This window comes from Ixodes scapularis, unplaced genomic scaffold (assembly GCF_016920785.2).
Source record: "Ixodes scapularis isolate PalLabHiFi unplaced genomic scaffold, ASM1692078v2 PGA_scaffold2__306_contigs__length_199485367, whole genome shotgun sequence".
Classification (NCBI taxonomy): domain Eukaryota; kingdom Metazoa; phylum Arthropoda; class Arachnida; order Ixodida; family Ixodidae; genus Ixodes; species Ixodes scapularis.
The window spans coordinates 25,014,222-25,038,854 of NW_024609857.1; the positions used below are offsets into that span (position 1 = coordinate 25,014,222).

Genomic DNA, 24,633 nt, shown 5'->3' on the forward strand with positions numbered 1-24,633 from the left:
TCAATGCATCGCTCTGCTCAGTCTTTAATATTTTGACGAAGCTGGAGGTCGGCCATAATGGGCTGGCTAAAGCCCTACATTTGATGTTTCAGCACCGTTCGCCATCCGTTCTACAAATAAAAAAAAATACATATCTAAATTCAAACGCTAGTGATTATGGCTGGCTACACCAGAACCGGCACAAGTACGCAAAAGTCACGTATTCCTCTTTTTCAAATGCGCGGTTTCAAATAGGGCTTCAATATGTAGTTCCGCCCCTGCACGATGAGTGTCGCTAAGAGTCCACAAACGCGAAGGCCCTCGCACTCCCATCGTCCACCAGGAGTAACACTGCCCCACAACGCAAACATGGCCACCACTAAAGACAAGAACAACGTCGCCGCCCGTTCGCTTCTGTGCTGTGTTCTGCCAACGGTGAAATGTGTGTGTAATATCCATGCGATGCTCGAGGAGAGGTAACCACCTCTGGAAAACACAACAAGCGAGTGACAGTGAAGGAACGTACCCCGTGACTCACAAACTCCTAAAAGCGGTTCCATGATGAAGCCAACCGTTGTCTTCAGCATCGCTCTGGCGCTTGTGAGTAGCGGATCGAAAGCAGGTGGGTGTATGGTGGACGACTCGCCTAATCATGAATCAGTGTGCTAAAGGACACCACACGCAACTTATGATATACCATATTTCAGCGCCCGCTGACGTCCCAAGGCTGCAACCTTTCAGCTTTCCCCCAACGGTTAAGCCGGGGTCCCGGGTGTTGGTGGCCTGTACCACGACGTCCGGAGGAAGTCAGGTCACTCTATCGTGGCTGAAGGACGGGAAAGACATAGGCAGTGCAAAAAATGTCTTCGTCGAAACGAAGCGGGGTGCCTCAATGATTATCGTCGAACCAGTGGAAATATCTAATGCCGGGAATTACACCTGCATCGCCAAAAACCGAGCTGGTTTCGACAGCTTCACAGCAACGCTTGACGTTCAAGGTAGGCACTGAACGCTTCAATAATTATGTCAGACAAGTAGGCAGAACCACGTCGTTTAATCACTAGTGAAATATAAAAAGCGCTGCTTAACAAATCTATATCTATAGCCTATTTAGCCAGTATTGAATTCACTCAAAATAAGCATAATAGTAATTGTGGACGTTACCTTGAACCCATGCTTCTGCGACGCAAATAATAATGGCTCAGTGACTCGTTGCTTACGTATAGTAGAAATTATTTAGGTATTGCAACAGATGTTTTGCTTTCTTGGCTTAGCAGGTTCAATTTGTTTGTTCCAGTGTACTGTATCATTCGTTGGCCGTCTGTTTTCTAGCGCCTCCTTCCTGGAAAAAAAGACCCGAAGATCTTCGAGTAAACATAGGCGAACGGGCTGTCATCTACTGCTTAGCCACGGGATCCCCAACGCCCAAGATAAAATGGAAAAGACAGCGGAAGCCAAATGAAAAAGGTGCCCGTCAACAATATCACTTCCCAGCTATCCCATACCATGCCCTCTCACCGCAGTTCTTTAGCGAGAAAGTTTGATTATCCCCCCAAAGATATTCCAGCTCCATCCACTCTATTCAATTCCTTTTTTTTCTTCTTGTACGCATGTTTTTTTGTTTTTGTTTTTCTTACATTCAGTCCTTGGGAACATCTAGAGAACCAAGCCATGATGTATAACCTTAGAATCCTGAACTCATAGATCTAGGTTGTTTTCCTACGCAAAATATCCAGGGAACCAAGCAATGCAAAACCTTAGAACCCCGAAGTTTTTGCTCCAGGCTGTTTTCCTATGCAAACTAGTTACAACGTAACCCAAGCGCATATCGATCTCCATTCCACACGATCAACTTCTTCCTCGTCCTAAATAAATTTTCTTCTTTTGATCCGACCTGCAGGTGTTGAAGCCAGATGGGAAGATATAAAATTTTCAAACCTCGTCAGGCCGCACGAGAACGGAACTCTCGTTCTAGAGGAGGTCTCCACGGCAGATGAGGGACAGTACACCTGCGAAGCCGACAACGGCATGGCACCATCAGCCACGCTTACACTGTCTGTCACTGTGAACGGTAAGACAAATTAGTGACTTCAAAACTACTCGAGCTTTCCTCCACACAAAACGTTGCACAACTATCAATTACAAAGGCCTATAAGCAAACCATGGTTGTCTCTCATCGCAAATAGGGTCGGGACCAGGAAACTCACAACGCCAGCCAACAGAACGCGAATCACCAAATCACAATCTGCATTCAATAACAGTTCTACATCACAAAAAGAAAAAATCAAAGGACTTCTTTTTCCGCATTACCTGCGTTGTGAAAGCTCTCATTCACAACACTTTGTACTAGAAACCCGCGATCTCCCTCTTGGGTACTTGGTGCTAAGTCAAGGCATCGGTTGCCCAGTTTCAGTGGCCGCTCCACTCGTTCCTCAAAATTGGTACGAGTATGCTTCGTATCTGAGCCTCACTAATAGCTCCATTTGATTATTTAACTTGATGTATACCACATACCGACTGAAGAACACAAATTACGTCAATAAGACATTTTCTGACGGCGTCTACTCTTTCCTTCGATTTCGCTCACCAGTCTCCATTGAACAACCTCGCGATCCTTCAACTTAATGTGCCAAAGATCAAGAATAAGTAGTCTAAGAAAAACCTAGGAACAGAAACTTGTACCTAACCTTGTTACACGACAACCACAATGGTGCAATATTTCGCGTTCTAAATGCGCGCTTCTAAAGATACTTCCCGAACCTAGTTTCGCGTTTTCACGATGTGTGTCGCTAAGTGTCCACAATGCTGCAAGCAACAAACGTACACCCGACATCCCCCGGGAATGGGCAATGCACAATATAACAACATGGCCGCCAACACAGGCAGGAACGGGCACTTCTTGACCGCGATGGAGTGGGGAGAGCAAACCGTTCATGCCACTGTGAAAGCTTAATAGCAGGGGTATGCAACGAACATAGTGAATACCACCGTGTAATCAGCAACATCGACGACTCTTTTCCACGATGCAGCGAACCGTTCTTCTCGCTATTACGCTGGTGTTTGTCTACAACACGTCGAAAGCAGGTACGTTAACTTTCGGTAGGACAGTCGCTATATAGGTGCTCCCAGAAGTCACACAGTCGGTCTTGCGTATAATATCTGTTCCAGTCATGGCTGAGGTGCCAAAGTTGCAGCCGTTCAACTTTCCTCCGACCGTGAAACCAGGATCACGAGTATCGGCAATGTGCTCCATTACGTCCGGGGGAAGCCAGGTCACTCTATCCTGGCTCAAAGACGGCAAGGATATCAGCAATGTTAAGAACGTCGTCGTGGATACCAAGCGGGGTGCCTCACTTATTTTCGTGGAGCCCGTGGAGATTTCCAACGCTGGAAACTACACGTGCATTGCCAAGAACAGAGAGGGTTTTGACAGCTTCACGGCGTTCTTGGATGTTCAAGGTAAGGCCAGCCACAAAACCGAAAAATGCCAGTAATTTCCATGAGTATCTGTAAACAGGAATGCAGACAGCTTAATGTGTATGTGTGTTTCAGCCCCTCCGTCATGGAAAAAGAAACCCGAAGACGTTCGGGTAAACATAGGTGACCGAGCCATCATTGAGTGTCTCGCCACCGGATCGCCCGCGCCGAAGGTGAAATGGAGGAAACAACTGAAAGGTAAGCGAGCGTAGGTTACTGGCGCTAAACAGCAGAATACGTCTAAGCATTACTTTCGTCAAAAGGCGCTTTGGATTATTATGATATATTATAAACAGGACCATACTTTAAAAAAAACTCAAAAGAAGAATACGTCTAAGTATTACTTTCGTCAAAAGGCGCTTTGGATTATTATGGTATATTATGAACAGGGCCTTACTTAAAAAAGCGAAATCAAAAAACAAACAAAAAAAAAACGATGCGTCCTTTGATTAATATATATTTAACTAAACACTGTTGCCCATGAGAGTGCGTACCTCCGGAGCATATTTTATCCAGCGAAACGAGTATATCCCTAGTGCACCGATATAGATATTTTTTTTTAGTTAACAGAGTAGCGAATTGGGCCAGGTCGTGCGAGTATAAACATTTTGGGAAGGATGGATCCATCACGCTTAATCAGTTCATGTATGTGTACTCGTTAATACGTCATTCAATTGCGCTGTCGTACAACGAACTTACCACCATTCCCTAAAACATTTTTTTTTTTACCCAACGTCGTAATATAAATGATATTTTATTTCCTTTTTTTATTTTTAAAAAGGGACGTCAATACTAAAATTGCTTTGCAGCTTTCAGTCCTGGCGTCCTCCTGTTCTTTTTTTTTCTTTTTTTTTTATATATAGCGTTGCATAGTCAGGGCAGGGCGTAGCACAGCCTACTTCACCTGACTTCAGCACTAGTGCATCATTATGACATGTCACAAACAGGGAACCGTCTATGGGTCACTGACCTGGGGATGTGAATGAGGTCAAAATAATATATTAATTTAATCCAGTTGTCTAAGGACCTGTACTCATCTCCCAACGAAACCCTTTCAGTCAGAACGTGGTATATCTCTATTTATCTCCAGATGTCGAAACTGGATGGAGAGACTTGGAACCTTCGGCTCACATCAAGATTCCTCACAACGGCACACTAATTCTCGAGGAGGTGACCACGGCTGACGGCGGGCAATACTCTTGCGAAGCAGACAACGGCATGTCACCGACCGCTGTACTTGCATTTTCCGTCACTGTTAACGGTGAGATAAAGTGAATGCTTTCTGAGGAGAATGGATTCTGGGGCACCTGGGTGGAATAATTTGCTCCGATCAAAGTCCTTGCGACATTTATCATATCTTTCCTACCAGGACTAAGAGACAGCTGTGAACTCAATGAACCCAACCTGAAACCCTGCAGACGCAGACATGTGTGTGTCTACCGGTTCTGCTTTTGGTTTGCTCTATTTTTTTTTCCTTTAGTTAGTTTAGTATTGCAAGGCCGGTACAACTACCTTACGAGGCACAAGGAAACGCATCACACTCAGATGTTCTCCCTCCATTCTATGCTCGATCTCACATTAATCCGGGAAACAATCGTTGACATCTGCATCCCGTTCGATCATGGTACTGAGCATACCCTTCAGCCTCCGCAAACATATATTGCAGCTTTTGGAATGCCCCAGTCAATATTATTGATAACAAATGTGCGTACTTGTCTCAAGGCACTAAAGATTTCCCGAGGTACAACAATTGCTTCATTGGGGTCGACAAAATAATTTTATGGCGTCCAATTGCACGCCGCTGTGCGGAAGCAATATTTCGTGATTCTAACCGCGCGGTTCGAAATGGTGTTTACCAGTGTAGTTCGCAGTTCTCACGATGAGTGTCGCTAAGAGTCCGGAGACGCGACAACTATCGCGTACACCCAACATGCACCAGGAATGATTCATCCGCCATGAAGCAAAACATGGACGGGATTGGAGGAAGAAACACTTTTTCCTCCGGTCCTGGTTTGTCCACCGTCATAAATGTAAGTTACACGCTATGGGAATCCAGCAAAGGTAGAGCAAATATGTAACGACTGTACTGCGGAAACGGAAAGCGATTCTGGAGTAACGGCTTAGTAAAAGCTCTTAAACATGACGGACATCGTTGCCTTCATCGTTGCACTGGGGCTCGTGTGGAACACGTCAAAGGCCGGTAGGTAGATTTCTCTTTGCACGTAGGCATGTATGAAAAGTGCTTAGCTAGGGTAAAGATGACATGCTTTTATTTTCAATGACAGCTGAAGTTCCAAAAGTACAGCCTTTTATGTTTCCCCCGACCGTCAAACCTGGATCCCGAGTGTCGGCGATGTGTTCCACTACGTCGGGGGGAAGCCAAGTAACACTGTCCTGGCTCAAAGACGGCAAGGACATGAGCGGCATGAAAAACGTCGTCATCGACACAAAGCGAGGATTTTCCGCCATCCTCATCGAGCCAGTGGACATATTTAACGCCGGCAATTATACCTGCATCGCCAAGAACCGAGCCGGCTTCGACAGCTTCACGGTCTTCTTGGACGTTCAAGGTAGGAATACTGTAAGCTGAAGCTCGGGAGGATGTCAGCAAGCGCCCTCTTGCGCAGGCTTGTATAAACTGTTGTTATTTATTTATTTTATTTTATTGCAGCGCCTCCTTCTTGGAGAAAGAAGGCAGACGATGTTCGAGCGAACATAGGAGACAGAGCTATCATCGAGTGTCTGGCTACTGGATCGCCAACACCCAAAATAATATGGAGGAAACTGCGGAGGGAAGGTAATGAAGTTCGAATTCACTCCATAGTCCTACACGTCGAATGACGCGCCTTGTTGTCACAAGTTAATCGTTTAGAGCGATTTAGGACAACCTATGCTGCCCGCGAAACACTGTACCTCGCTTCAATAGACCCTTTTTGAAAATTCAGTGCCATCGGCTTAAAAAGCAGTTTCACTTTAGACAATCTAATGGTGGTCATGAAACTATTTCATCAGGCACCGTCATTTGCGCACGTCAATGGAAGACGATAATTGGTTCTTCGATCACCTCATCATTGTTTCTTGATTTGTTTGAGTTTCGATGGTGCGAATAAAGGAAGTGACCAGTACAAGGCGGCGCTCCATTAACACGACGATTAAATCTCCTCCATCAAAAGGCTTTATAATCAAACTTGTGCCAAAACACTGATCACACAACATTCCGTAAAAAACGCTTATGCCGCTGCTGTACGTAACTTGTGCGTCGTGGTGCGCTGACGTCTCGAACATACAGGTCCCGCATATCCTCTACTTGGCAGCATATTCAACTTCTTCCTTCTTCAGGCTAATCAGGCTCAAGAAGGCCGCTATTAGTTTGGCACAGATGCCATACACGTAGATGATGATAGCGATCAAAGTTGCCAGAACGAATTTCGAAAAGGACCGATTTATTAAGTCCGAGCGCATCAAACGCTACGAGACAATTAGGCTGATCAAGCAATGCCAAAGACGCAACTTCATATCGTTCTTCGTCTTTCTGTGCACCTGTTATATTCGGCTAAACCTACCAAGCGTAGTAAACCTGCCGTGACCATGTGCATTTAGTGTGCGCCTGTGTTCGCGTGTTTCTAGTCTTGAACAGAGAAATCGGCACGTGTTTCTAGTCTTTGAACAGAGAAATTGATACCAAAACAGCACTATTTAGGGAGAAAAACAAGACAGTGTATGGTCGCCTACATCGCCGATAATGTCACAGTTGGCAGTTGCTAGTACTGCAGAGGGTACGAGAAGTGGCAAGCACTTGATTTGCAGTTCTAAGTTGTTCTTGTACGACGCACACATAAAAATGCCGTACAGTCGTGGGAGCATTACTGGAATCCAACTAATCATTTAAGATTAAGCAAAATAATTATGTTATTTCTAAAGTGAACATTCAACCACACTTCATCTGCAGATGTCGAAGCTGGTTGGACAAACCTGAAATCGTCAAGCCTCGTCCAAGTACACGGGAACGGAACGCTTATCCTCGAAGAAGTCTCCGCGGCCGATGCCGGACAGTATTCGTGCGAAGCCGACAACGGCATGGTACCAACGGCCACGCTTACATTTTCGGTCACAGTAAACGGTAAGCCAGGCGACAGATCTGAGACAACGGTTCACCGGTGATCGACTAATTAAAGAGAGCACCACCCGAGCAAATGCCCTTTTGGAACGCATTTTATTTATTGTGCTGTACATACTTTAAGGTCAAACTCAGTGGACCTCCCTTTTGTATCCACCCTTTACAGAATTTCTCTAAAGGATAGTGTATAGAGGCTATATATTCGCGACTCCAGCAAAACGGACGCCGCCAAGCGGGAAAACCGGGAACCAGCCGGTCCAGGTCGCTCCGCGCCCCTCCGCGTCTCTGATGGCTTTCGCGGAGACGTGTTGTCGGCGCGGTGGCGAACGATGTAATTTGACGAAGGTCCGAATATTTCTTAAGTTTGCCTGAGTGATCATTAGTGTGGCGAAGCCTCAGTAGATTGTTTTCTTCTATTACGTGTTTGAAAGCCCGTTTACTCCACAGCACACGGTCGCGTGCTTTCGATTTCTTGGATGGGGAGGAATCACGGAAAAACTTTTTGATTTCTTGTCTGTCTCGAATCACATTCAAAGTGACGACTGCTTGGTAACTGATACTGGAGGAAACACCAATGCTGCAGTCAAATGAATGGGAAGGTTCGATAGCTGTTTTTCTTGAGTTTGGTTGCGTTCGGTTGGCTTCAAGTTTGAGCCACCCACGCCGGTCTGTGCGTTGGCTATTCATCTTGGCTGCTTTTCGCCGAAAAAGCCTCTGGACCACACTGAAGGAGTTGGGCTGATTTCGCAATTGCTTGATTCGGGAAAACCTGCTCGCTGCATACGATTAACGAGGGAAATTATCCGTTTTAAAAGGTGGGGGACGAGTTTCGCGACGTTAGAAGCTGTCACGGCATTTTGATCTATCGCGCCTCCCAATATTTATATTATACCCCCGTCAAAGCCAGCAGCAATATCCGTTTACAATACTCAGGTTGACCGGCCACAAAAAATACTCATTTTCTCCGTTCAGGATTCGAAGCAAAGTTCAATGCAGAGAGGTTCTGCGTGAATTTCCGATGAAGACTCTCTTCAGTTTGTCTTCGTGCTGCCGGCTAGAACTATATGGCTGAGTTTAGGTAGCATCTCTCTGTCTGTCAACTATACTTTTATCCAGCAGTTCACCTTATAGCTAGTCAACTAAGCTCATATTTCAACCCAAAGAATATACTAATATCGCTTTAGTGGGACATAGTACGTAATATAATACATAACCCGCTCGTCAAAATGACTTCTCGATTGCTACTAAAGCCTGAATTGAAATACGAGTATCAGCTGCTTAGTGGGGCGCCGGCGGGTTAACCTGGTCCTTGGCTCAAGAAGCGGTTGCTTAATTTTCGTAATTTTCCTGCAGCCTGTGTTGTTGGCCGAGCAGACTGGAGCTGTTTTGTAAACACGGATACGCACAAAAGCTCGATTTCGCGGACAGATAAGTCGCATAGTCGAGGCATGCGAGTTAGCTGTAAAGCTACTCTCTGTGGAACAATTCTATAGTAATCGCCGCTTTCCTTAGATGCTCAAAACTGATTAGTATATTACCGTCCCTCCGGAGCCCATAGTTTCGGTTTTGAACGAAATCTCCGAAACGAAAGTTTGACACGAAAAGAACAAAAAAACACCGGCAAAACAAAACTATGCTTTGCAAGTTTATCTGCACCGGCTACACTTAACCGTCTCAGTTCAAATACCTATAAAATTGGGCATTAAACAAACGAAAATCTGTTAAATTGAACGCGCCACCTGTTCAGGCGGCCCGGCCGAGCCGCCGCGACCTGGACTCAGCCGCCATGTTTGTTTGGTGGGGGCGCCCCCTATAGGTCGCTGGAGTCGCGAATATTCTGAAGAAGATGTATTCACTTTCCTATCCACAGTCATAGCCTTTTTGACGTTTTTTCTGTAACTTCCTATGAAAATTTGTGAATAGAGAGTTGATAAAAACTGTATGAAACACGAAAAGAGACTCTAACGGCACTTCTATTTCCCTTCTAACGGAAATAAAACGTTTGCGAGAAACAAGAATTAAATTCAGAATACTATTTTTAGATTCTTCACAATACATTCGCGGAAATATGCACTCGCCACTTGCCGTGTGCATATATGCAGACATCACAAATATATATGCCATTCATATAATTACACATCTAACACTAATAACTGAGTTGTGTTGACTGCTCCATCGCTATATATACCCTACACTTGAAAGGCAACCATTTGAAGGAGGACGATCCTGCAGAAGATAAAAATGTCACATGTCCATTTAAGCGCCGAAAAACAAGGACGAAGTTAATAACTACGACGATACAAGGCGCACTCGCAACTGGAATTTTATTTGAAACACATTGAACCATTAGCATAAATACCATTATAAAAAAATCAAGATGCCTATTTGTGCCCTAAAAATAAAAGTTCCTTATCTATCAAGTCCAATGAAGGCGCTTACACACTTATCAGGACCCCGTGTTTGATTACATATGCCTCATAAATTTCTCTTATAGCTTCTTTTTTTTTTTTTGTCGCCAAAGGATCGCTGCGCAGGGAAAACGAGGAGTGCACTCACATCAGTCGCTGTGAACTTCAACTTTAATTTTAACTAACTTTAGGTTCACTGCAACCCATGTGAATGCACTCCACCTTTTCCTGACACAACAATTCGGGGGCAATACAGAAAAAAAAAACGCTTTTTTAAATTGTATTTAAGCCAGTGCGTTTCAAATAAAACTTCAGTTGCGAGTGCGCCTTGCATTGTCGTCGTTCTTCACTTTGTCCTTGTTTTTTGGCGCTTAAATGTAAGTAATGAACTAACTATCCCAACTCACCTTTTTGTTTCTATCTTAAGTATATTGCTATTTTCTCGCCAAAAACGTACACAATATCTGTTGTATAGGGGTTGGTGAACTGCATCTCCAACTATAAACCATTGCAAGAGGCGAGAATTTTTTGACACGGTCGAAAAATGCACCCTTTACAAGAAGGCTTTAACTGGGTATGATGTCGCCCCTCCGCACAGCATTTTATAATTCTATCGAGTTTAGTCTACAAAAATTCTACAGAAATATGGTGACAGAAAATCTACGGAGACGTGGTTACAGAAATCATATAGCGTTTCTGTCGTCTTTACTTTATAAATTCTATAGAAAGTCTATTGAAAAATGCGAAACGACGTGACTGGATAGGAAGTAGAAAAAGCCCTTAAAATGGGGATATGATTTCTATAGACTGCCTAATGTTGTATTTATTTATTTATTTATTTATTTATTTATTTTTATTTAGTGTTTTTTTTTTTTTTTTTAGTTTCAGGGTCACGAACGTTCTGTAGCTTCTTCCTTGGAATGCTCAAGATAATGTATTTTGCTGTATATATATATTCAACCATATTTGTTGACACCTAATTGTGGTAAGTCAACGCGCTATTCGCGGTGTGTGCATATGTCTGCGTGAGTGACTGTTTTTGCGTGCAAGCTTATACCAAGGTCCCGCAGTCGAACGAAAGACATAATGATGCAAAATCCTTTTAATAAGAATCTATCACTTTCTACGGGCATCGTGCTATAGTCGCTCTTTATTTGCAGCACTCGCTGCATGCGTATGGACTGCGTTGTCCCGCTCTAATCTACAGCTTGCTTCAGCAACAAAAGATGGAAAGTATACGACCACCAGAGATTCTAGGGTTTCATCATAACATGTCTCCGCAAAATGAACATAATTCCGAATTTCTAAATCCGCGGCTCTATAAAGCGCATCGAAACGTAGTTTCGCCATTTCACGAGGAGTGTCGCTAAGAGTCCACGAACGTGGCAAATGCCGTGAATGCCCGGCATGCACCAGGAATGAACAATGTTCCGCCGAAAAACATGGACGGCAACACCGAGATGAGCAACGTTCTTTTCGGGGTGTTTTTATACGATGTTCAGTCTTGTAGGTGCAAGGGCATATAAGTGCAAGTCTGGTAGAGTCTATGCCAACAGCAATATCCAGCAATATCAAGTAGAACTACGGGGTTGTAATGCCGACACAAGACACAGCTCATTGAATTCTGTTGCTACAGCGCAAGATGAAGCCGTACGGTGTCTTTGCTTTCGCGCTAGTGATTGCGTGCAAGACACCAAATTTAGGTAAGTGCATCTTTTTCTTCTTTTTTTTTTTCAATAGATTTATATAAAAAAATATTTAATTTTCAAAACTAAGTTTTCAAACTGGTATTTTCAGTCGCAACCGAAGTACCAAAGCTGCAGCCAGTTATATTTCCTGCGACCGTGAAACCCGGGTCCAGAGTATCGGCTGTCTGTTCCACGACGTCGGACGGAGGACAGGTGACGCTGTCCTGGCTTAAGGATGGCAAGGACATAGGCAGCATGAAAAACGTCTTCATCGACACGAAGAGAGGCACGTCTGTTCTTATTGTCGAGTCGGTGGAGATTTCCAATGCCGGAAATTACACCTGTATCGCCAAGAGTCGGGCGGGATTCGACAGCTTCACAGCGTTTCTGGACGTTCAAGGTAAGGCCCATATAAAGTTCAGAATGGGCTTCAGTTATGAAAGCAACCCATGAGCGGAATTTTCGATGCCTAACTTTGTTCTTATTTTCTTTCAGCGCCACCGTCTTGGAAAAAGAAAGCCGAAGACGTCAGGGTAAACATTGGTGATCGAGTCATAATTGAGTGTCTTGCTACTGGATCTCCAACACCCAAGATCAAATGGAGAAAGCGCACACAAGGTGAGAAAATGTGTACGAAGCATGTCGCTTTCCAAAACGTACGCGCGGGTCCGACCATCACTCGCCCCCCGCATAGCTTTAATCTAAGCGATTGCCGCATTGTCTTGTGCGCAGATACCGAAACCCGATTGGCAGATCTGGCACCTTCGAGCAATGTCAAGATATACGACAACGGGACCCTGGCTCTTGAAGACGTCACCACGAATGATGGCGGAGACTACTCCTGCGAAGCCGACAACGGCATGGCACCGTCCGCCACGCTAGAATTTTCAGTCACAGTCAACGGTGAGACATATGCGACCGATTCAGCATCATGCAATCAGAACACTGAAAGATATACCACGTCTAGAGACATCGTGTGCCTGTCTTATATTAATGCGAAATCTTTGGTAATGCCTTTGACGGGAGCTAGACACACCAAGAATGAAGTCGGTGTCCCGAATTCGGGGACACCCAATAGCCACATACATTTTGCTAATAAACCGTGCGCGAGTACTCAAATCAACACGATATCCCTACACGTTACAGAAGTACCGCTACACGAAGTACCGTGATAAATCGTGCACCTTAAGTGCTTAAAAATTTTGTTATTAAGTTTAAGTACTTATTATTACACCACGTGAACGTCCAAAACATTTTCCATGAGCCCCCTCCCCTCAGTTACACGAATAATTTTAGTGAAAGACTTGCGCTGTCCCGAGGTATTGTACCTGTTCTCTTTTCCGCAGTTCGTCATATATGATGTGAACTGTTCCGACCTGTTTCAGCTAGCCGTTTGTTTCGAAATAAACAAAACAATTACAGTCATAAAGAAAAGGGTACCAGATAGCTCCCGGTTGCGTATTTGGAAAAGCTTCTGGGATAAGTCTAACGGCCGACTTCGGTTCTCTGGTTGGCGCGTTTTCATGGACGTCGCATCAGCTAGCTTACAAGGGGTGAGAGGAGGAGGGGGGGGGGGGGGGGGCGAAGCTTGATAAACACACCTCAGTGATTTACACACTAGCCTTTAGCCCGCCTCCCAGATTTGCCTATGCTTATCGGGTAAGCAAACCTGGGAGGTGAGAACAAGGCTAGAGCGTGAATCACTGAGGTGTGTTTACCTAAAAGCAGCGATTATTTCGACGTCTATTGTGAAAATAACATAACCATTATTTTGATGTTCGTTGCGCTACTTGAAGACGTGAAACTATTTTTCAAATAACTTTAACATCCACCCTTAAAATATTTACTGCACTAGTTTGACGTCTCCGGTAAACATTGCCACCAAAAACTGACCAGAGTTTGGACTGAGCTTCGGACTGAAAAGCGATCGAAAATGGCGATCAAAAAAATTATTACCCTGCTTGCGATTCGCGTCGCACATTCTTCCAACAACATATGTGTCAATCCAATCGACTGCAATTTATATAACAAGATTTGTTTAAAAAATCGCGCGATTCCAAGTAACCTTGCCAAACTACAACTCAGCTATCAGGCCACGCGTCAGGTCTGTTTGGTAGTACTGAACTCAACGTCACCAAATGCCTGATTTATTTCACGTTATGTATAACAAAGGAGAGGAGTTCTTAATCACTTCAAAAATCGGAACATTTAGTAGTCGAAAAATGCGTTGCCAAACTGGTTTCACCGCGGCTTGCACTGGTCCAGAAACATCGAGGAAGCAATGTTTGTATTCGTAACACTTCATTTAACGTCCTAATCGTTTAGAAGCCGCCCCAGACCTTCATACACGAACTAAAAGAAAACCTAAACGAAATGACGAACAGAAAAACCAGATGCAAAGCGAGTCCGGTGAGATTGGCATCCGTTTAAAGACGCACTCGCACCATATAGTGGAGGCGTAGATGTACAAAAACACATTCAAAACTATCAGTGCCACGTAGTGCACGCACTTACGTTTGTTACGTTCAGACTAGACATATAGATGGGATATCCAGGTTGCCCTCGTTGTGGGTTAAAAATTTTACCTAAGAGTACCTGCTGAAAAGACTTGCTAGAGCACAGCACCGCCGTCGGGCGATGTCACTGTCACGTCTGAAGGGGATCGTTAATCTGTCGAGCACGCAGGCACACACTCGCTGAATAAGACATACCCAGGGTCAAGTAGGACCGAAGCTTCTTATGCATGCGACACAGCGACACGTGACTCCGTCAATACAACACCATCCACAACCAAATAGAACGAAACAATTACCTCTGCAGCCAGAGTGGTGACGGCTACATTGCCGGCATAGCATAAATGACGGGAGACGTCAAAATAATAAAACCGCTATTTTGACGAAGGGCGTCCTAATATTTAAGTCGTTATTTTGACGGGGGACGTCAAAATATTAAATAAATTTGAAGTTATTTTGATGATTTACGTCGAAATAGTCACTGTCTTTCCTAACTCCCCCCTCCCCCTTCCTCCTCTCTCCTTCCGTAAACCAGGCGATGTGACGTCCATGAAAACGTGCAAATCAGAGTGCCCGAATTGGCCTGTTCACTTACTCCACGGGCTTTCCAGACTACGCCAACCGGTTTCGTCACAGCGTAGGCGCATATACCAGCAACGTCGTCCGCCATTTCTAAATTCGCGGCTATAAATACCACTTCCCAGCATGGTTCTGCACACTCACGATGAGTGTCGCTAGGAGTCGGCAATCGTGGTTCACACTATATATATTCACCACGTACCGGATATTGCAAACCTTCAATGGAAAACAGGAACGGCAATGCGGAGATGAACAACGCTTCATTCGGTTCGGTTTGGCCAGGTGTTTGATTCAACACTAAACCGTGATCCACTAAAATTACTCTTGTGTGAACGTAGACGGAACAGGCAACGAGCGTGCTACTGAAGCAAACACCGCCCTTGAAACGACTGCTTCCTCCGAAGCCCTCCAATATGAAGTGGAGTGTTGTTCTAGCAATTGCGCTAGCAATTCTGTACAACACATCGAGCGTATACACTATAGGTAAGTGCATTTGTTCTACACTGTAAACGAAAATGAAACGTCCGAAAGCCGCCAAGATAACATTAACTAATCGTATTTTCAGTGTCGGCGGAAGTTCCAAGGTTGCAGCCCTTTGCCTTCCCATCGGACGTTAAACCTGGATCCCGCGTATCCACGTTCTGCTTGACTTCGTCCGGTGGAAGCGAGGTGGCACTGTCCTGGCTGAAGGACGGCAGGGACGTCGGCGACACGAAGAACGTTTTTGTCGAAACGAACAAGGGTCTCTCCACCATCCTCATCGACCCGGTGGATATTTCCAATGCCGGAAATTACACGTGCATCGCCAAGAACCGAGCTGGTTTTGATAGCTTCACGGCCATCCTGGACGTTGAAGGTGAGAAGCCACACCTCAATCTTGAAAGCAGACAGGGAGGAAATCCGTTTACACTTTCAATCTGGAATGTATACAAGGTGAATGTGCTACCAGAGAGGAGAATGTGGAGCGTGACGTTCATCATACAGGGCCGGCTAAACGACAGCTTTTATTCAAAACGAGTCGGGTCAAATGCTAATGGTGTTAGGTTTTTGGGAACGTCTTTAGGTTACCTCAAAGATTTCTCATTCCTTTTAAGTTTTGGTCTGATTACGCGTATCTATTAAAACACCGATTGAAACCGGCGCGCGCATACACGAGTGCTAATTTGAAATAACCTTCGATCTAGAGCCTCATTCTCGGGGGAAAAATGCCGAAGATGTTTGGGTAAACCTCGGCGAACGAGCCGTTATCCAGTGCCTCACTACTGGATCCCCGGCATTCAAGATCACATGGAAGAAACAGCGAAAAGGGGACAAAGGTACGAATAAACGACATCCCTTTATCAGGTTTATGCCCGTTTATCACGGCTCATCCGCACAGTCTGCCTCTTCTTCCTTGCCTAAGAAGCAGACACTGGAATTCTTTGATACCTAGTAAACATACGCTATGGGATCCAGGCCGGAAGGTGTTCAGCTGTCACCCTCAACCTGTACAAACACACCAATCACTAGAACATCGCTACTTTCGACTAAATGTGTCGCGTAATACGTGGTTCTGAATGACTTGAAATGAGATGTGACTATGGTACCCCTCATGTCGGTAGTCGAGAGGGGCCAAAGAGAGTTCGATACACTTTCCCCGACACATGCACCGAAGTCAGCACATTTCCGAATTTGACTTTGCTCCATACGCTTTATAGCATTGCGTCATTGTGTTGCTTCCGCCAACGCAACGCTGGTCCCCACTCTGAACGCCTTGGTTCTGTGTTTGATCAACGCTATAAGACGATCTTTTTTAACGTGCGGGTATAAGAACTAATTTAGTGCATGCGTATATTTCTGGTTTATGGACCATGATTACACAAATCACTCAGACACAGTTTTAAAATGTGATCAAATCGTTCAAGGTATTAACGTAACAGCAGCGTCTTGTGTGTGAATTATCCTCCCGAAACCTTACAGATTCGGAAGCCCGGTGGAAAGAACTGGAATCTTCGAACCTCCTCAAAGTATACGAAAATGGAACACTCGTTTTCGAGGAAGTATCTACGGCCGATGAAGGACATTACTCCTGCAAGGCCGACAATGGCGTGGCACCTCCGACCACGCTCGCATTTTTCATCGCGGTGAACGGTGGTAAGAGAAATAGTTGATTCCAAGGTTCCTAGCAATCAGTCAAACTGGTGTCCTCTGGCACAGAATGACAGCTTCCAGGTATTATGAAAGAGTAGATTGACTTCCACCTGATATGAAGTTCAATTCGCGCTCTCAGGTGGAAGTCAATATATTCCTTCTCCAGCTTGAGGACTTCCCCTAAAATCATGATATCAAGCTTCCAAGAATTGTAGCATGTACACATCTTATAACACAACTTGATTAAAGAAAATGTACATGCATATTTTACCTTACTTGATTCAACTGTACTAATACGTGTATTTCACTATTCAAATCTGGCACGTTTTCCTGGAACTAATATTTTTCTGCGCGTAATAGCACTTCTAAACGAGATGTGGCGCAGCCTGTCCGTCGTTCTGACCCTGCACCACGCACCGCCTAGATGCGAATTCGGGAACTAAACCCTATTTGGTTGAGGCGCCTGCAAAATGATAGCGAGGCAGCAAGATCCGCTGCATTTGTCCTGCCATTGAACAGCCAAGATTGCAAACTATACAATGACGAAGCTTGTCGCCTTCAACCGGTATCCTGGAATACATCACTGCCTACTTGTGCTTCTGTGTACCGACGCCGGAATCAGCTCAAGTAAGTAACCCTCGCTGGCGATTATAATTCTATATGTTCACCAATTCCGCTGATCCACAAATGCCAGTGTCGTATATCACTTCAGCCTTACTACACTCAATTTCGGAAACTTAGAAGGGCCATGTATAGCCGGTCTAAACTACTGGAGAAGTAAGCTGATGTCTGCATGGAGAAACTCTTAAAAAACATGTAAGGCTGCTGCGCGCTGGTAATACCCAACACACTAACCGGCGCTTTCGTCGCAATTTACTCGCAGCTCCTCCCAAGATACGACCCTTCTCGTTTCCCAAAGTGGTCAGCAAAGGAGAAAAAATAAGCGTCATGTGCCTCGTGAGCGAAGGCACACCACCGTTCTCCTTCTCGTGGTTCAAGGGAAGCGGCGAACTGGCCTCGGTTGGGAACGTGAGGATCACGGCGGACGTGGACTACTCGGTCGCCGTGATCAATCCCATTGACGTGAAGAGTGCGGGAAACTACACCTGTATCGTCAAGAACATTCACGGCTTCGACAGCTTCTCTTCTCTGCTCGAAGTCGAAGGTGAGACGTGTAACCCTTCAACATAACCGTTCAACATTAAAACAAAGAACAGCCATGCTTAATTTTCTACATTGTAAAAAAAAAAAGAGTCCGCACAACTTTTTTTTGTATTTAACATTGCAAATATATTGAAAAACATTAGAGAAAGTTCAAGATCCAATACGGTTTCTGAATAAGAACATTGAGCTCTGCTGCTACACAAGACATGGCACACTGCACAGTTAGTGTCCCAGCACGAATCTCATATCTGAACAAGAATGATTATCTTATACGCTGCTATTTTCTGTACCCAATCTATGCAAGGACTGGAAGGCTACCAGAAAGCCTTCACGAGGAGATATATCCGCGAGTCAAGGTTGGAGTAAACAGATCATTCTAAAATAACTATTCTGCTTGCCCACCGTCATCTGGAACCCCAACAAAGTATTGGACAGACAACAAATACTGTGGACGATAACGCTATCGCACCCGTGGCCTAGGTTCGCAAATATAGTGTTGTCGTCAAGGTCAAACAGAGAGGCAAATTCGCGAGTTTTGGTGCGTATAAATGAAATGTATAATTATTTTTTCAGCAACAATCGTTAGCAGTGTTTACTAATTAAATCATAGGCGATGATCAATAATCATTTGTTCTTTAGCCAAATGTGAGACACTGAATTGGTACATTACAGCAGTTACGGCTTGGAATGTTTGAAAGTCTGATTTTTGTTTCAATCCTTGTGACTTGTCATTAACTTTTATTAAAGTTTCATAATTTACGATACAGATTTCACAACTACATATTCCAATATGTTTCTATTACATGTGTGGTATAGAGAACAGAAATTCTGGAACCTCAATACACATCACGATCAAAGCTCCAGGGCTGGCAGGATTAACCAAATGGAACGATACGTCTAGCGGATATGACAGAGCAGTCGCTTATCCCGATGACTCTGCCATATCGAACTGTAAAAGCGATATATTAGTCAAACGCCTTGCAATAGCTTGAGGTTGCAAATAATTATTCACAAAACTCACCGCTTGCCCAGCCCCGCCATTCTTCAAAAAGACATCTCCGGACACCGACGTAATCCAAGGAAACAGCGTCACCTTGACCTGTCATGCTACTGGATCTCCCCAACCGAGAATAGAATGGACGAGGACCATAGGTAAGCCTCATAAACCTAAGACATTACCCGCCTGCGTCCAGCGTAATTTTCCATGTATCTAACTAAACATGATTGTTGTTGTTGTTCTTCTCAGGGGACAGTGACAAGCCCGAGGATGTGCGGCGGTCGCACAGGGCACAAAGCTTGCCCAATGGCACGTTGATTATAGAAGACGTGGCAGATGAGGACGAAGGAAAATACACCTGCACGGCCAACAACGGCATCGGGACCGTCAGTCATTCCTTGTTCATGCACGTCCGTGGTATGAATGAGTGCTTCGCACACTCATTTGCTTAGCTGATACGACTGAGGCGCACCGAGGATCAGCACAAACGTCTTCCTACACCGGGCCAAAACAGATAACACACACAGAGACCTTGGCTAAACTCATTCTAAGCCAGCCCCAAAACCCAGATGATGATACGTCATATCTTCGTTTTCAGTTTCAAACTCAAAGCAACAAAGATACAAGAATAGAACTAGAAAGTAATACTATTTTTGATTAACAGTATGACATGAAAAAGTATACGCACTACCTACAAGCGACCGATTTTACTTTTAATTACCGTCCCACACTCAACACAACGACAACTTATTTCGCGCCAAAAACCACCGTTCAATTCAAACATCGTACGGTACAGTTTCAGTCCTGGTGCAACGTTTTACAATCATCCCTGAAGCCGCGGAACAGCTACACTAACTCCCCTTCCACCACACCGATTTGGACTCTTAAAGACTCCAACAACCGAATAGAGTTCGAATTCACCCACAACACGGCGCTAGTCGTCCGTTTGTTCTTGAGCGGCGGCACAACGGAACTTGCGTACATCCAGTAGCGTTCTGCTCAGCGTCCTCCCCCGCAGGGTTGGCAGCCGATACGATTTCGGTTCCCACGTCCCACAAGCGAACGACAATGCGGTTGACCCAGCGCCGCGTGTGCTTCTCTCGACGCCGAGGAGAGCCAGCCATGCCCCGTCCCTAGGTGCGACGACACTCCACCTCCTCGGTCGAACTACTTCCTACGTTCGTACTTTCGCGCCAACTCTGCCATGCACTGCCGGCGCCGTTACGTCGGGACTTACCTGATCGTCGTTGCGTTCCTCGTTCCAAACGGCTTCGCTTTAGGTAAGTGCACCAACTTCACTCGTGCTCACAAACGAGACTGCTTTACCGATCGTGTGTTTGATCAGCTTTCGGGAGCGAGGAAAGCTCCACTGTTGCTCGATAACGTCGTGGGAAGTCCTGGGAGCGGCTACTAAGAAACGATCAGAAGCGCTAGACTTATAGCTTCCTCGTATTATAATAAAATTACACGCAGTAATTTTCCGGAAATCTGGAGAAATATAAATATTAATTTCAATAAATGTGGCGAGAAATCTAAAGGACGAATGAAACTTTGTAAATTCAGCCCGGTCAACCAAATTTGAAACTTTCAGACCTGTTGACCGCGAAAAGTTGTCATTTTTTAACACTTGTCCGGTTAAACCGAGCGTGTTGTAACCATAAATACTTAAAATAGAAAGAATAAACTCACGGAGGACGTTCACAAACAACCACACTTTTTCAAAGAGCGTAATTGTGAACGTCTTCCGTGTTTTTATTACTTCTATTTTAAGTATTCTAACACTTCCCAACAAGAATCCTGGGAGATTTCTCTTATTTCTTGTTAAGTTCAGGAGCGTAACGTTACTCTAAGTTAGAAGTAAAAAATATTTATTCTAACACCCGTACCTTGCCAGCTTGAAAAGTATAAGCAAGCAATTGCTTCAGTCCTTCAGCCTCATACTGTCCATGGTTATGGATTATTCGTTTTCCTATCCTCTCCTAATTTTAGTGTATACTCATGTTTAAGGGCTGTTCGTATTTCCCAAGGGGATGTCATTGGGCCTAGTGAATAACTGTCGACTCAATAATAAAAATGCTTCTATTCACCAGTATCTGAGCAACGAGCCTTGAAACGAGGGGCCCATGTTTTCCAGTGGCTCCATCGATCCAGATCTTCGCTTCATCTGAAGTGAAGGCTGGCGACAAGGTGACAGCCACGTGCGTGCTCAAGACTGGTTCCCAGCCCCTCGTGTTCCTGTGGCTCAAAGATGGCAAACAAGTGTCGTCGCTCCCCAACGTTAAGGTGAAATCGGCTGAAGACTTCTCCTTCCTGATTATCAACCCTGCCGACGTCCACTCGTCCGGACAGTACACCTGCGTGGTCAAAAATGCCGATGGTACCGACTCCAGAACCGTCCAGATAGATGTCGAAGGTGAATGTCTCATTCACTAACCGGCGCTGCAGATTCTGAATTCATTCTTTCGATGCTGCAGCACCGCCGCAATGGCAAAGGGTGGCCGGCGATACCGAGGTTGGTCTGGGCGCCACCAAAAGCTTCGAGTGTATCGCTTTGGGGTCTCCCAAGCCCCGAGTTACGTGGAGCAAGCGGACAGGTAAGTTTCCCACAAACCAAACTAAACTTCACATGAAACATACAGCATCCGGTTGCACTCTTTCTCTAAGCTGGATGCAGCCTATGTCTCGAGACGCGTAAACTGCTACCCTAGTGCTCAATCAGCAGTAATGTCCTCACCCATTATCCAGCCGCCTTACTTCGCTAGGAACTTGAGATTTTTCTGATAATACACAATGGTCCGTGTGCACCAATTCACACGCACCTCAAGAAGGGACGATCAGCACCAACAACACCGATGCAGCAATTATCACGCACCGTTTTGTTCTCATTCACGATATGTTCTGCATTTTACCACTCCAGACACGCGTATCGAACATTTCACCGCATTTTATCAGCCTGACTGGCGTTTCGGCAGCTTGCCCAGTACTCTGCTATCCTGTTGATATGTCGGCAACACCGAATGTAGGCAATTCACGAATTAATATGATCGCTGGTTCGTCGTCGCATTCGAGCTACTCTCCCACTATAGAGAATGACAGCTTAAAAAACTCAGGACGTGGCGGGTCCCTAGTATATTTTCGCTCTGCAGCCAATGAGACTGCGGTATTGGCCGATAAGAACGTTCAAGGACCAATCAGAAAGCGAGAAGCGTAAACATAATTAGCCACACCCTTCGTTTCTTAAGCTTAGTACCCTGTGTTTCTTAAGAAGGAAATAGACACCACGTCCAATTATTTTTTTTCTCGTTAAACATGTTTAATCGGCTTACATCCGATATAATTGCTTCGGGTTGTGGGTTTTCGAAACGGGAAATCACCACACCGTGAAGTACGAACCTACCACTTCGTGTTACTTTCTCTTTGTCGCAGAGTCACCCAATGGGTGGTCACCACTACATGGTTTGTCCAGAGTCTCCCTGGAGGGAGACAGGATGACTTTGATGGACATCGAGGCCTCCGACTCTGGCAGCTACTCTTGCGAAGCCAGCAACGGGATCGGAGATCCACTCAGATCCATTTTTCGCCTCGTCGTTCCTGGTAAAACGAATTTCCTCAATGCCAGTATACTTCGTGGGCCACACCAAACATATATTCCACGTTTAAGATTACGCAATCAGTCAAGACGATCAATCAAACCGACTTCAGAAGCGCGTTTGTCTGATAAAATTCGTTACTCGTAATTTTGTTTCAGTAATGGTTTAAAAACTATAGTTGCAGAAGTGGAAAACTTGACTATCTACGAAAGATTAAAATCCAGCGCTCAGCGTGTTACACCTGGAGCGCGTCTAGACACGGACTCGCTGCCTTGAGACCCGAGCAACATTCATATCCACTCGTACCAGCACTGAACTGGATTCCGAGAACATACTTTTAGAAGAGTCCACGACGTCGAACGAAACTGAGCGAAATCTTTCTCCTTCGCGTGCTCATTTTTGTGCCTTGCAAGTGTATGCTTAAAACTTTTAACGTGTTTAGCGGCACAATGAAGTTATTCGACTTCATTGTGCCGCTAAACAAGGACCATGTTCGACTAGCTAGAAAGAAAACTCTTCTTAAAGTACCAAGACCTGAAACACAAACGAAAACTAATTAGTTTCAGAGGCGCAGAACACGGTTTCGGCACAAGACAAACTGCTCCACTAAAAGACGCATCCGCGCGGGACAGTGTGTACCGGGGATCTCGAGACAATGAGCAATTCTTTTTCTCGTCCGACCTTAGACGATATCCCGCTGGTCTCCGACCTCGTCTTGCATGAATCTCGAAGCGACAGACACGGTACCGACGTCGTCGTGCTGACAAGCTCGGGTCCACACAGACGGGATATCGTCTGGCCCGTCACTTGGGCAAACACGAGCCAAGACTTTGTCTCAAGACCACAAGAGCCTGACTTTGGTTGGCGCCCCATCGACAAACCATCCGGGGAAGCGGGGTTTATAAGCCTCCCATAGCGCGTAACATTTAGAACTTTGTTTCAGTGGGCGATGAATTGCCGAGAAACTTGCCTCGGTACTGCCGCACGCGCGACAGTAGAAAGCAGGGTCGTACGGCTACATCAGTTACTATAGGGCTGGTGGTATTCAATGATGAGAGTAAAAGACATGAGCAAACTAAAGTTTTGCCAGAACTACGCCACGCCGTTCTCGGTCTCAATAATGGTGTTGTATCAACATGTAGATACAAAAGATTTTGTATCTTTTGATACAAAAAATGTATCAAAAGACCATATATTTTTTTCAAGAGGAGAAAGTATACGTACGAGCTGGCTTCGGAACATCCTAATCTAAACCTTCAGAAAAGGAAAATAATATAACAGAGGTCACGACACAAGATATTAATTGTGTCTAGTAGTCCGTTATTTCATTTTTCTTGTATAAGGATTTAGATCATGATGTTACTTTTGTTCCTTCTCCAATAACAAATAGCATGTTAGTTATATTGTATTATGTAGTCACGACAATTTGTCCTCAACAAAGAGTATGTGAGAACGCGGGTGCGGTAATGTTAGCCCCGTGACATACATAACGTCAGAGCAGTTGGTATCTGACTCTTACGATGTCAACTACACGGAGGAATAACAAATTGTACCTGAGTGGTCAGCGCCATGCGCAGTTTCCCGTTTCCTCTTACTACTGATAGGCCGCACAAATACCCGAGGCGCTGAACAGCGCGTTATTCAAGTGAGATGTCCAATAGCCTCATCACACGGAACGAAAAATGACGACGAAACACCTTACAGCACCACTAGAACGTGGGGCCACAGCTGGTAGATAAATAGATGGACGACGGTAGCTCTCCGCGGTTCGAAACGTACTGCAGCGAGCGCCACCTAACCTAGAGAAACTACTACCCTATTTTCCCCCTACTATACCCTACTTTTTGCCGGCAACTGTTACCCAGCATATGACGGAAGCTCCGGGAACCTTCAAAAAGAAAAGGGAAACAAAAAAATACGAAAAAACTACTTAATTGACAAAATAAACCATCCGCACCTTATCATGTTCACTGGAGGAAACCAAACTGTTT

General features: G+C 45.0%; 5 protein-coding genes across 5 annotated transcripts in view; all 5 read left to right on the forward strand.

The window, feature by feature from the left end:
• Window positions 1–475: 475 nt before the first annotated feature.
• Window positions 476–2,329, forward strand: LOC120846713 (Down syndrome cell adhesion molecule-like protein 1). The gene is made up of 5 exons (XM_040503909.2): window positions 476–601; window positions 687–977; window positions 1,312–1,446; window positions 1,880–2,050; window positions 2,241–2,329. The coding sequence occupies exons 1-5, from the start codon at window positions 538–540 to the stop codon at window positions 2,327–2,329; spliced, it is 750 nt and encodes a 249-aa protein (XP_040359843.2). The 5' UTR covers window positions 476–537.
• A 673-nt stretch (window positions 2,330–3,002) lies between these two features.
• On the forward strand, window positions 3,003–12,841 carry LOC115325248 (immunoglobulin superfamily member 10). The gene is made up of 13 exons (XM_040218568.3): window positions 3,003–3,063; window positions 3,148–3,438; window positions 3,532–3,654; window positions 4,547–4,717; window positions 4,937–5,160; window positions 5,587–5,656; window positions 5,742–6,026; window positions 6,128–6,253; window positions 7,406–7,576; window positions 11,618–11,656; window positions 11,779–12,069; window positions 12,165–12,287; window positions 12,423–12,841. Exons 1-13 carry the CDS (start codon window positions 3,003–3,005, stop codon window positions 12,839–12,841), a joined length of 2,394 nt encoding a protein of 797 aa, XP_040074502.3.
• A 2,333-nt stretch (window positions 12,842–15,174) lies between these two features.
• LOC121048057 (Down syndrome cell adhesion molecule-like protein Dscam2) lies at window positions 15,175–16,911 on the forward strand. The gene is made up of 4 exons (XM_042291325.1): window positions 15,175–15,244; window positions 15,327–15,617; window positions 15,946–16,077; window positions 16,730–16,911. Exons 1-4 carry the CDS (start codon window positions 15,175–15,177, stop codon window positions 16,909–16,911), a joined length of 675 nt encoding a protein of 224 aa, XP_042147259.1.
• A 3,345-nt stretch (window positions 16,912–20,256) lies between these two features.
• Window positions 20,257–21,777, forward strand: LOC121832993 (neuronal growth regulator 1-like). The gene is made up of 4 exons (XM_042291326.1): window positions 20,257–20,332; window positions 21,187–21,465; window positions 21,527–21,646; window positions 21,761–21,777. Exons 1-4 carry the CDS (start codon window positions 20,257–20,259, stop codon window positions 21,775–21,777), a joined length of 492 nt encoding a protein of 163 aa, XP_042147260.1.
• LOC8025649 (Down syndrome cell adhesion molecule-like protein 1 homolog) overlaps window positions 21,586–24,633 on the forward strand; it is a 33,924-nt gene continuing 30,876 nt past the window's right edge. The window contains exon 1 of the mRNA XM_040218582.3: window positions 21,586–21,646. The gene's annotated coding sequence lies outside the window, so the exon portion shown is untranslated. The remainder of the gene's footprint in view (window positions 21,647–24,633) is intronic.

Excerpts from the sequence above, each read along its gene's own strand:
- LOC120846713 (XM_040503909.2), top strand. The coding sequence starts at position 538 with ATGATGAAGCCAACCGTTGTCTTCAGCATCGCTCTGGCGCTTGTGAGT. Across the intron at positions 602-686 it reads GAGTAGCGGATCGAAAGCAG|CGCCCGCTGACGTCCCAAGG; the intron begins GTGGGTGTATGG and ends ACCATATTTCAG. Across the intron at positions 978-1,311 it reads AGCAACGCTTGACGTTCAAG|CGCCTCCTTCCTGGAAAAAA; the intron begins GTAGGCACTGAA and ends TCTGTTTTCTAG.
- LOC121832993 (XM_042291326.1), top strand. The coding sequence starts at position 20,257 with ATGCACTGCCGGCGCCGTTACGTCGGGACTTACCTGATCGTCGTTGCG. Across the intron at positions 20,333-21,186 it reads TCCAAACGGCTTCGCTTTAG|TGGCTCCATCGATCCAGATC; the intron begins GTAAGTGCACCA and ends CATGTTTTCCAG. Across the intron at positions 21,466-21,526 it reads CGTCCAGATAGATGTCGAAG|CACCGCCGCAATGGCAAAGG; the intron begins GTGAATGTCTCA and ends TCGATGCTGCAG.
- LOC115325248 (XM_040218568.3), top strand. The coding sequence starts at position 3,003 with ATGCAGCGAACCGTTCTTCTCGCTATTACGCTGGTGTTTGTCTACAAC. Across the intron at positions 3,655-4,546 it reads ATGGAGGAAACAACTGAAAG|ATGTCGAAACTGGATGGAGA; the intron begins GTAAGCGAGCGT and ends ATTTATCTCCAG. Across the intron at positions 11,657-11,778 it reads GTGTCTTTGCTTTCGCGCTA|TCGCAACCGAAGTACCAAAG; the intron begins GTGATTGCGTGC and ends TGGTATTTTCAG.
- LOC121048057 (XM_042291325.1), top strand. The coding sequence starts at position 15,175 with ATGAAGTGGAGTGTTGTTCTAGCAATTGCGCTAGCAATTCTGTACAAC. Across the intron at positions 15,245-15,326 it reads ATCGAGCGTATACACTATAG|TGTCGGCGGAAGTTCCAAGG; the intron begins GTAAGTGCATTT and ends TCGTATTTTCAG. Across the intron at positions 15,618-15,945 it reads GGCCATCCTGGACGTTGAAG|AGCCTCATTCTCGGGGGAAA; the intron begins GTGAGAAGCCAC and ends CCTTCGATCTAG.